Raw genomic sequence first — 11,464 nt, forward strand, 5'->3', positions numbered from 1 at the left:
TTGTCCTGGTTCACGGAAGGTCCCGAGATGCACAAGAGAAAACAGGACCTCCCTTTCAGCAGTGCAAACCCACTGGATGGGTATCAGCTGCTCCAGAAGCCATCACCTCACACCAGCGTGATGCACGTGCTTGTGCATCCCACTACGGGGAATTAGCTTTTCTAACACCTTCAGACTTTGCCATTTGACAGTTGTGCGAGGACTGAAAAGCTGTAAAAATAATTTTGAATTCAGTAGCATATCCAAGTCACACTCCACAACTTACTAGACACACAACGTCAGCCGAGATCCGAGATGATCTCTGCGACCCTGCAAGGCCCCACATCGGAACCTTGGCAAGAGGTGCAACGCGCACCTCAGAGCTTTGAGGCTTCCTGACCAGCGGCGCGGTGACAGCAGCTTTCCAGCGATCCCCATGTAAAACTGCCAAACGGGTCCAGCCCCGCTTCGCAGGCGGCTGGGTGGCAGCACCCAGGGAACCCGTCTGCTCACCTCACTCCAAGAGTGGACCTAGCACACCCAAGTCCCGCCGCGATGCTGCTCACGCCTGGGAGCTAGTCCAGAGCAGCCTGAGACTTCTGTGGCCTCAGGGGCACCAGCTGGCTATTACAGAGCCAGAGCATCCACCGGCCCTCGCCAATTTAAGTTCTAGGGATCTGTGTTACCTAAGGAAGTACACGTGTAAACATGAAAAACCAGAAGGACACAAAAAGACATCCTTTAACTTGTAGGTGTAGATACACCAGCCAAAGGTACAACTGGGCCAGCAAATGGCTTCCTATCCTGACTAAAAGCAAACACTACAGAGAATAAGATACAGGCAAAAACCTGGCAACATCCAAATGGTATTATCTCCTAACTTCCAGGGACTTACGGCTCAACGACCTTTCAGAGACCGAATCCGAATCTCTGAATTCAAAACCAAGAGAGTGAGGCAATCTGTTTATAATAGAAAGTCAGTCTTTTGTTTTCATTCAGGGGTTTTGTTTTTGGTTTATTGCTGTTATTTCTTTTTGGACAGAGCAGAATCAGGCTCTGGTGACTGCAAGCCTATAGTTTCCATTACACACTGGCCAGAATGCCTCATCACTAGTTGGCTATAAGGAGGGATGGTAAAAACTTATAAAATCAGCCAAGATTTTTTTTTTTTTAATAAATGGTCATTTATTAAGTTTGTTCAAACAAACAAACAAGTTTGAGTGAAATGTCTGTGCTTTCATTTAGCTGAAGAAATGAAGCAAGATTTCATATAGACACACCAAAAGCTAGGAAAAAAAGAAGCCTGGCTGGTGTTCAGCAGAAAAAAATAAAATACTGAGAATGTGAAGCAATGTCTCTATTGTAATTCCTCAATGATTAAAATGTTAAATACTTTTGTTGACTTATTTCAAAAGTTGATGACGGTTTATGTAAGTTACTCCACAGCATGGAGGAAACCTGATATTCTCTCTCTCTCATCAGAGAAACTGGATAAATAGATAGAGGAGAACTGCAAGCAGAGCACACCACCAAAAAAAATTCCTTTGGCTCTCCTCCCTTCAACATATCCCAAAAAACTTCTTCCTTGCTGTTAGTTTATCTTCCAGATCACTTCATTCTTGGAAGATAAAATGCTTCTGCACCCTCCCCAAAGACCTTAAACAGGACCACAACCCACCCTGTAGATGCAGGAGAAGAGCGAAGCACCGTTGAGCTGTCACGAGCGCCTTATGTGCACATGGACACCAAGGGCTTACGGAGCAGTGCGCTCAAGACCTCATGTCCAGTCTCAGCAGGAAGAGGCCAGAAGCGGAGTTTTTCCCCACCACACCGGTTACCAGACAGACAGTCGATGAGGAAGTCATCCCAGCACACCTTCTACTGAGAGTTACTCATCACTCCCATCTCTCCAAAATCCTGCCATGAACGCAATGTGATCATCTGCATGAAGATGCTTAAAAAGAGTAAGACTTTGAACGGCTTTCAATTAAAACCACACACAGAAAAGCACAGATTATATTAACGTACTTCCATCCTCAAAGCCAGGATTATTCAAAACTGGGAGCTGCCAAAGGAGAGGGGACGGCATGACTGTGTACTGTTCTGAACACTTCTGCTCTTCTCCAGCAGACAAACTACATTAACAAAGGAAAACCTGTCTTCAGTTGGCATGACACCAACAAAACAACACTAAACCATGCAATTAGGCACAAAAATAAGGTACTATAGCTTAATTGCAAAGCACAACTCATTCATGGAGTTATTCTTCATATCCTGCCAGCGTTCTCAGATTGCAGATATTTCTTTTGATTACAGACAAGGTTCCTAATTCCTAGAAATCAGGATTCTGACTAATATCTACATCCTGCCAGTGCACAGGAATTAAGGTTAAAAGAATGGAGGGAGGAAAAAATGAGCAATTACAAATATACACATGGAGTTTGTGCCCAGTCAAGACATCATCTGGAAGACAGACATCTCGTAATACATTTCAAGAATCAAGTTTTTGGATTTGTTTTGTTGGGGTTTTGGGTTGTTCTGTTGGTTTGGGGATTTATTTTTTTTTTAAACTACTTTAACTGCGGTTAGCTTCCAGGCCTGTGCAACTTAACCACATCTCTTATTTTAAAATTAATTACTAGTAAATTGGTGCTTCTTTGCAGAAAACAATCCCTTTCCTAAGGTTTTGGTTTTCTTCCTTCTTTATGGGAGGGGAGAGGAAAAGATGGAGGGGGTAGGGGAAGGGAGCACTCCAGCATTAGGAACCCCATGATGGAAAAAGCTGGCATGACAGCAGGTAAAGTACCTCTGAAAGCTACAGCTCTAGTCCTGGCCGAAGGTAAAACCCCTGGCAGGTTTTAATAATGAAATGGAAGCAGCTCACGTCCCGAGCCGAGCAGCCAGCAGTAAAACCACATTCCTTTCTCCGGGTGCACAAGTCTGAGAAGTCACCCAACCTGCCACTGCATTCTTACCCAGCTTACCGAAAATAACAGCGTTTACAAGATTACACTTCATTGCTTTCTAAAAGGGGACAGAGCTGCCTAGTAGCATTTCTCTTACTGCTACAGTAAAGCTCTTTTACTCAACACAATTAGAACAAACCTTTAGGAGGAAGTAGCAGTGAAAGCAAAAGATGAACAAATTTCTGAAAGTTAGTGAGATTTTCTCTGTTCACCGACACCAAAATTTACAAAACTCTAACTAAATCCAGCTACTTCTGCACATTGATATTGCACCTATGACTTCTTATTGACTGATGCTGTTAGATAATCCATCCCTCACTGCTATTAATATGCCTAGAGGCTTCCAGCTCGCTCAGAAAAGTCCCAGTTTATATGCCACAGAGTTTAATTAAGCAAGAGGTCTTGGCCCCATATAATCCTCTGGGAGGGAGAGGCTGTCAATTTAGCCTGATTCAGCTGAAATCAGTTAGCTGCCAAACAGGCTGCATCTACATCAGATCTTGCGACACAAGCACAGGGCTGCTTCACATAGCCCCCACGGCAGATGCCGTTTTTCAGCTTCATGCAGCATCACCCACAAGTATGACATGAGTAAAGACAATGGCACCAAGTCCCACCATCTCCGAGGCGGCCTCTGGATCTTACGGCACCTGTGGAAACACTGCATCTTGTACAGTGAGCTGTACTTGGTTTAGAAAGGATAAATACTATAACCCATTGAACCTCGCATTGTCTGAAGAGGCAACTCCAACCTAGAAGCTACAGCGGTGCACTCTTTCTTCCCATAACATCCTAAGATACTACTTTTATTCCCTTCTGAAAGGTAAGCTCATTTGGCACTCATATCATGCCTGGCTAGATTTTCAAAACAAAACACAAAAAACCCTATGAGAGATGCATTAAACATAACTTCCAGAGAAAGCTGTGCCCCTGAGATGGAGAAGACTGCTGTGGCAGCAGAAAGGTTTTGCTCAACAGGCGTGGGGCTCACAGTCCATGTTTGCTTCCCAGGAAAATGGTATCTGTGCAAAACCAGATAACCTTGAGTGTACATTTACCGTTACACAGTGCCCTCCAACGGCCGGCCCGTAACATGGATCTTGAAAATACTAAATCCAAGGAGATGTTTATCATCCCTTCCCCAGCAAGTCTTTGGGCAGTGATGAAAGCAATGGCTGAACTACCTGCAGCACCGTCCCTCACCTGCGCTCACAACTGTACAATAACCTACTCGCTTTACAAGAGCGAGACAGAGCTATCTCTGAAGGAGCGTATATACAGAACCCCAAAATTTCTTTAGTCCCTCACACCCACATTTTAATACAAACCACCTTAAACATCTTTACACTAATTTTACACTACAACTAGAATTTACCTAGAGTAATAGTGGCCAAAATATGCTGATAACTCATTAAAAGCAGGTTTAAAATGCAAGCTTTTATAAAAATCTATTGACCTGCTGAGAACCACAGCCTATTAATTTTGTTACTATGCCACAACAAGTAGATATGCAAGCCCTTTCATTTATGAAATGCTTCCTTATCTGGACTTTTTAAATCATCATTTAAAGTTTTACATGCTATCCTTGGGACGCCAGTGCACTTAGAATCTATAAAACCAATTCAGATCTTTTTCCCCCCCATTTAAAAAGCCAATAAAAAAGTTACCATTGTGAATCACTTATTACTAAAACACTGTGTCATTGCTGTGACCAAGGGAGGCCCCTGCTCACACTCCGATCCAAGAGTTAGGCTTATGATATAATAAGCAGAAACAACGGACCTCTCTTTTTAAAGCGCCTGCGTTCACAGCGCTGTTCACGAGAGGGGCATCTCCTCAGGAACTCAAAGGCGCTTTCTGCACGAAAGCCTCCTGCTTCACGTAAGCAGCGGGCTGAGCTGGGGCTGGGGGAGCCAGGCGATGCACCCGAGGGCGGGCTGGTCCCCTGGCGCTGCTCTGCCCATTTTCCACCTTACAGCTGGGACTCGGCAGCACTCGACAGGGAGCCGCGACCGTCGACGAGCTGCTTCGCCGGTGCCCCCGTCATCCATCCCACGCTGCTCCAGTGCCACAACGCCCGGTCCCCCAGCGCTGCTCTGGTCCCCCAAATGGGAACCAGTGCAACGGGGGGACGCAGCTTGAGAGACCCTTCTCAGACACGAGTCCCTGTGGGGACAGCCCCTGGCCTCAGAAAACCTCTGGCCATACAACTGCAGTGCGGAAGCAGGGTGAGCAGCAAGAGACAGCTTTACCATCAAGGCAACACAGGAAACATTACCTCGAATCTAATTACAACCATTTAGAACACAAACGCTTCCCCCAACAACTCACCATCAGGCTTATTTCAAAAATTTATGGTTTGCTTAAAAGGCAAAGTAGAGAAATCCAACACTGAACTCCACTATGTCACTGCTTTGTCATCGAGTCAAGCGGGGGAGGAAAGATTGAAGCCTTTTTCCTCAGTAATAAATCAAACTGGTAAGCAGTGCAATAACGTATTTCCTCAAAGCCTTCGCAGCCCCATCTCACGGACGGCACCAAAACATATGCAGACGAACTTCATTACCACGACATTCAAGTACAGGGAAAGAGACACCCTCGTGGGAGATCATTCCGAGAAACAAATCCATCAGGAACATTAAACACCAGACACAACAGCCGGCTTCCCACACCCCTCACTCTGAGACAGTTTGTCCATGGTACTGCAGCCATACTCCTTGTCACCTCATGGCCCAGGCTGTACTTCACCATGACATCCTCGTGGCAAATCTTATTTTTATTCTTTCCCCTGACATTAGATACAGTATAGATAAGCCAATGCTTTACAGAAATTCATCCTAGGCGTGGGTACCATTTCCATCCTACCTCAAAATTGTTCTTGCTTGTATTTACCAAAAGCGTGCCTCACTAAAAGCAACGTGCCACGGAGGCTCCCGAGGTCTTTGGAATCCGTCAGGATTCATTTCTCATACACCGTGCTGTGCCCAGTGCGGTACACAAGAACTAAGATGAGAAAAAAAGGTTAAGCTGCAGTGGCTCTATCCAGAACTATTTATTTTAAGGCATATGCAATTATATCTCATGCACCGAGATATTTTCATGAACATAAGCTCCTTTTTGATGATTTCTAATGCATGACAAAATGTCATCTCAGTAGGAAGCTTGTAATTTCAGTTTATTCAATCACAAGTCATGGAAGTTGAATAGAACTTGAAAAGAGAAGAATGCTGGAATTGCAGAGAGCAGTTTCACATATGAACCTCTTTTTTGCCTCTATTTTAAAATATGAAAAGATACTCTTTCTTCAAGGATCTTTTTTCTGAAGACACATTATTTATTCAACCGAATGAGATACAAGAAGCTGCAAGTTTTTCTTCCACCCAAGCACACTGAGCAAGGGGAAGGGAACACTTGTGGAAGCTTCCCTTTTGTTTAGGCCACATTCAATTCCATGACTCTCAAGAAACCCAAACTGAAATGAATGAGAGGTGTACTTCTCTAAGGCACATATCATTTCATTTCTTCTTATGTGGGGAAAAAAAATTTAAAAAGTAAATTAAGTTTATGAGATGAATCCAGCAATTCCTAACAATGCATGGTCCCAGCGTATTCAATGGTTCACAACCTCCCTAAACAAACGAACGCCAGAAGCTCACGTCACTCGGGCTGGTGCTCCGGGTTTCGCTCCCTCTCTCCCACTCCCGAGGCCAGCGCCGAAGACCTGTCACTTACCAACGGGAGCGTTTAACAAACAGCGCTCTCAAACCAAGCATGTGCAATGGATATGCAGCTTAGGTTAGGAGGAGGAGTGCTCCACGTAGGAACACAAACATTTTCAGCTACTAAGGGGTGTAAGCTTTTAAATATCCTGGTATTTAAAGACTCCGCGAGAGCACCTAAGCTTGCAGCAGCCTAGGTAAATATTATTTCACAGAATCACAGAGTGGTTGGGGTTGGCAGGGACCTCTGAGGTCATCTAGCCCGCTCACGCCCCCCAGCTGGAGCTGGTTGCCTAAGACCATGTCCAGATGGCTTCTGAACAGCTCCAAGGAGGCAGACATGGAGACTCCACCAGCTATCTGGGCAGCCTGCGGAAGTGCTAAAGTCACCCTCACAGGGAAAGATCCGTAGGAAATGAATCTGACTTACAGCTAATTTTTAACTAAAAGATTAGTCTAAAATTTTTATAGCTCATATTTACAGAGAGGCAGATTTATGAAAACAACATCTGAAGGAAAACGTAGTCTGACAGTGGCTAAATGCAACGGTTGGCTTGTCATCTGTGACTCACTAAGTCCCTAAACTACCGAGCATCTTAACGCCGATCAGAGCATTTGAACAAAACAAGAACAGACGTCCATATTGAAGGTATCCACTGAGAACTATAGCTATTTACAGAGACTAATGTAGGCACAAACTCTGCAAACACTTAAGCATATGCTTTATTTAAGACATGAAGTAGGCCTACCCGCATGTACATCTACTGTGCGTGTAGAAATTAAGCCTATGCTTAACTATTCGTAAAAGATACTGTTATTTGTATGGGAAGCTATGAAGCAAGTCTAGCTTACATTTAAATAACTACTTTTTCCAATCAGCAAACGTGCCAGGACAGGTAGTCCTACACAAGGGCTACTTAAAACCCTACAAAGTCTACAACAGAACTGCAAACTGTATTTCAAACCGAGGTAGGAACAAAGGAAAATAACCTAAACATGTCTGCATACGTGATTCGGCCTCTCAAGACTAGCAAAGAGATTTTGCTTTTCAAAACAAAGAGATGAGTCAAGTCCAAGCCAACACCAATGGGAAGTCAACATCCACAAAAGCTAGCGTGCGATGAAACTGTAAGCGTACCTGCCTTTCTCTGCCACTCGTTAGATTTACCTTTAATGAAGGTTACTTATAGCCGCCTTCCCCCAGGAGATTCTCCTCCTTCAGTGCTTTCCTTGCCCATACCTTTATCGCAGACCCCACAAGGGTTTAGGCTGTTGGTGTACTGATGGCATACTGAAACTACAGCCTGTTGTGCTGCGTGATACCACCCGCATTGTTCTCCACGCCCTTCCTCACCCTGTCTTTTTTTCCCTTTCTTCCACCCATTCCCATTTGCAGTATCCTGCTGTATTTTCAGATGATCACTGCTCTGTTCTGTGAAGCGTCCAGCACCATCACAATCTACAGCCATACAGAAAACAGAGAACGGGTCCGCTGTTCCTCACAGGGAGGGTGGCTGCAGCCACCACTGCATCCGTGACATAGGACCACCGTGGGTCATCGTGGACAGACCAAAGGCTTGCTTGCGCAAGCAGGTCTTTTTCAAACGGCTTGGTTTTACCTCAGAAGGCGAGTGACAGATGCCTCTTCTTGCCTGGACTGCTGTGCCCACGCGCCCGTTAGCAGGCCGGGCCCCCCCGTACCCGGGGACATGAGCACCACCATAGCACCCGCCCTTGCTCCCGAGATGCCTTCCCGCTCGGAGCCAAGGTGGAGAGCAGCACGCTGAGTAGCACCGCCAACAGCTGCGCTGCTCTGTCTCTGGGTTCCTCTGTGTATTCCTTTCTCTTTAACATTCTGTGCAAGTACCAGCATATGTCGGGGAAGGAGGCAGGGACAAAAGATACCAGCGAGTACACGCACAACAAAAAAAGCAGCAGCCAGACTCCAGCACTGTGTGCTCAGCCACCTACTCGGGACATGGCAGGACAGCTCACAGGTTTCCCTTTCCCTCACAGATCGCGCTGATAGACCCAAACCCGCGAAAGCATGCGACTGCCACCAGTCAAGTGTTTCGGGGTGCCTGCGGTGGGACAGCAAGTCCCGCTGGCCCAGTTGTTCCTTGGGCCCGTGGAGCCCTCCAGCAGTCTGGGAGCGGGCAGGATGACCACACATTGCCCAGCAGCCCGCGTTACCTGAAGGGCCGACCGACACAGAAGCGTTCCTGCACACGGGACCCAGCTGGAGAGAGCTGCTCGGGGGACTCCTGCAGCATCGGCTGCGGTAGGCTGGCCTCATCCTCACAGGAAGTCTTGTGAAAACACCCAGGGAGGAAAACATTCTCCTCCAATTTTGTGCTCGCTATCTTAAGTGCCCAAGGCTCTTGCAATGCGCTTTTTTCTCCCCTACTTTCACACACACACACACACACACACACACGGAGCATTTTAATTCAGACTGCTCTCATAGCTTCATAAATCAACAAAACTAACCACCCTCCCCCCTTATAAAAACACCCGCTCCAGCCAAAGAACCTCCTTTCCAATTAGGATTAAATGGTACAGTCATCTAGATTTGGTGCCATTCAAATATAACAGGTAATAAAATTGTCTGGCAGCTTCTACAGTCAGAACATTTTTTATGCCAGTTTCTTCTACAGCACAAAGACTGGCAGATAGCCCTTCATGTTTAGTCCCATAAAACCGGACATAATATTGTTACAATCATTATTATTCACGCCTGTAAAAATACAACCTGGGCAAGTAATATGCCTGATACTAACAGTTGATGTGCTGAAATCACAGAACAGTGATCTAGCTTGTCCCTTTTCCGAGGCTTTATTACACTGCCTACTAAGAAAAAAAAAGAATACCTCACCGAGGCAGTAAAATACAAAAGGGCATTAACTACAATTTTTAACACTCACGTAAGACGAAGTGGACTGTTCTGCTTACGCATATTTAATTTGTTAGCGCTGCATATGGTTCTACAGAAGACATCAGTTGATAAAGCCAGAACGCAGTGATTAGTTATCACGAGTCCTACCTAGTCTATCAAGCTCCATCTGCATTAGGCACCAGGCTGCGTTTGGCACCGGCTCCCCGGCACAAGACGGGGAAGGGGCACCAGCGGGTCGGCCACGCAGCTCCTGCTTTCCCGGCGGAGCGGCCTTTCCCCGCCTGCCCCCGGCCGAGCCGCCGCACCGAGCCGGGCTGCGAGGCAGCGGCTGCCTCCCGCCTACGGCGTCCCCATCGCCACCCCGGCTCTTTGTTCGCCACCAGCCCCCGCCCGGGCCGCTCCGCGCGCAGGGGCGAGAGGCGGCGGGGACCCGGCCGCGGGAAGCGGGCACGGCCCGGGACGCGCTCTACGGCGGGGACCGCACATCGGCCTCGGGACCCCCACCCCCCCCACCCCGCGCAGCCTCGCTCCCTGGCCCCGCGGCGAAGCGCCCAGGTCCGCCCGGGCGGCCACACCGCGGACACGGGGCGGCCGAGGGGCTGCAGCCGCCCTCGGCCCCTTCCTTGCAGGCGGCGGCGGCGGGGCTGCGCGGGCCGGCGGACGCACCTGCCGGGGCTGCCGGTGGCTCACCGGGACAGGACGCCCCGCTCGGCCCTGCCGCCACGTCTCCCCACCCGCGGCTGCAGCCGGGCGGGGGCGCGGAGCCCCGCGGGGCGGGGCGGGCTGCGGGGGGGAGCGCCCTCCCGGACCGACCCTCGACCTTCGCCCGGCCGGCGGGGGCTGCCTGCCGGCGCCCCGCAGCCTCCTCCTCCGCGGCTAATGGCGGTGGGGCTGCCGGGCGAAGGGCGCCTGTCACCCCGCGGCGGGCGGGGCTCCCCGCACCCCGGCACACTCGGGCACGGGCGCGCACACGTGCGCGGGCACCGCGGGCACGGGCACACACACACACGGGCACACACGCTACCGCCCACGGCCCCGTCCGAGCCCACCCGCGGGGCTCCCGAGCCGCCCCCCCGCCCCGACCCACCTCGTCCTCGGAGAGCCCGTAGACCGGCTCCACCGCCGCGGTCGCCATGGAGCCGCTGCGCGGGGCGTCCCGCTCGGCGCCGCTCCCGCCCGGCCGCGTCCGGGGGCTTCGCTGGGGCACCGCCGGCCCGGCCCAGGTGAGCCGTTCGTCGCCGCCGCCTCCTGCTGCCGCTGCTGCCGCCGCTGCTACTGCTCCTCGCCCGCGGGCGGCGGAAGGCGGCCGCCGGGAGCCGAGCGCCGGCGGGAAGAGGCCGGGGGCGTTGCTGCCCGGGGCCGCCGCTCGGGGGCGGCGCTGGGGCCCGCCCGCGCTGCCGCCGCCGGCCGAGGCTCACCGTGGCCGCAGAAACTCGCCCTCCCCGCGGCGGGGAGCCCCGGCGGCGACCCAGCGGGGCGGGGAGAGGGCCGAGCAGGCCCAATGGCGGAGGCGGCTGCCGGGGGCGGGAAGCCCCGCCGGGCCGGGCCGATTCGCTGCCGCCCTCCCCCGCCGGCCGCGGGAAGGGGGAGGGCTGAGGGGAGGTGTGAGGGGGGGGGGGGATGTGCGGGGCTGAGGGGAGGTGTGAGGGGGGGGGGATGTGCGGGGCTGAGGGGAGGTGTGAGGGGGGGGGGATGTGCGGGGCTGAGGGGAGGTGTGAGGGGGGGGATGTGCGGGGAGGGCGCGGAGCGGCGCGCGGAGCAGCACAAAGCGCGGGGGGCCGCGCTCCCCTCACGCGCCGCCGCCCCGCCCCTCACTCGCGCGGGCCGCCGCGGCGGGAGCGGGCGCGAGGAGCGGGCGCCCCCCGGCGGGCGGGAGCGGCGCCACCGGGCCTGTGGGGCGGGAC

General features: G+C 51.0%; 1 protein-coding gene across 4 annotated transcripts in view; it reads right to left on the reverse strand.

Moving 5' to 3' along the window:
• The window catches only part of NEDD4L (NEDD4 like E3 ubiquitin protein ligase), a 181,326-nt gene extending 170,206 nt beyond the window's left edge, over positions 1–11,120 (reverse strand). For 2 of the 4 annotated variants that reach the window (XM_054811253.1, XM_054811251.1), the window contains exon 1: positions 10,648–11,118. In XM_054811253.1, coding sequence (XP_054667228.1) covers positions 10,648–10,695 — 48 coding nt within the window. In that variant the 5' untranslated portion in view covers positions 10,696–11,118. Of the gene's footprint in view, positions 1–10,226; positions 10,249–10,647 lie in introns of those variants that run through there. The other 2 variants (XM_054811250.1, XM_054811258.1) reach the window with 2 other exon arrangements.
• Positions 11,121–11,464: the final 344 nt, after the last annotated feature.

Source organism: Grus americana, chromosome Z (assembly GCF_028858705.1).
Source record: "Grus americana isolate bGruAme1 chromosome Z, bGruAme1.mat, whole genome shotgun sequence".
Lineage (NCBI taxonomy): Eukaryota > Metazoa > Chordata > Aves > Gruiformes > Gruidae > Grus > Grus americana.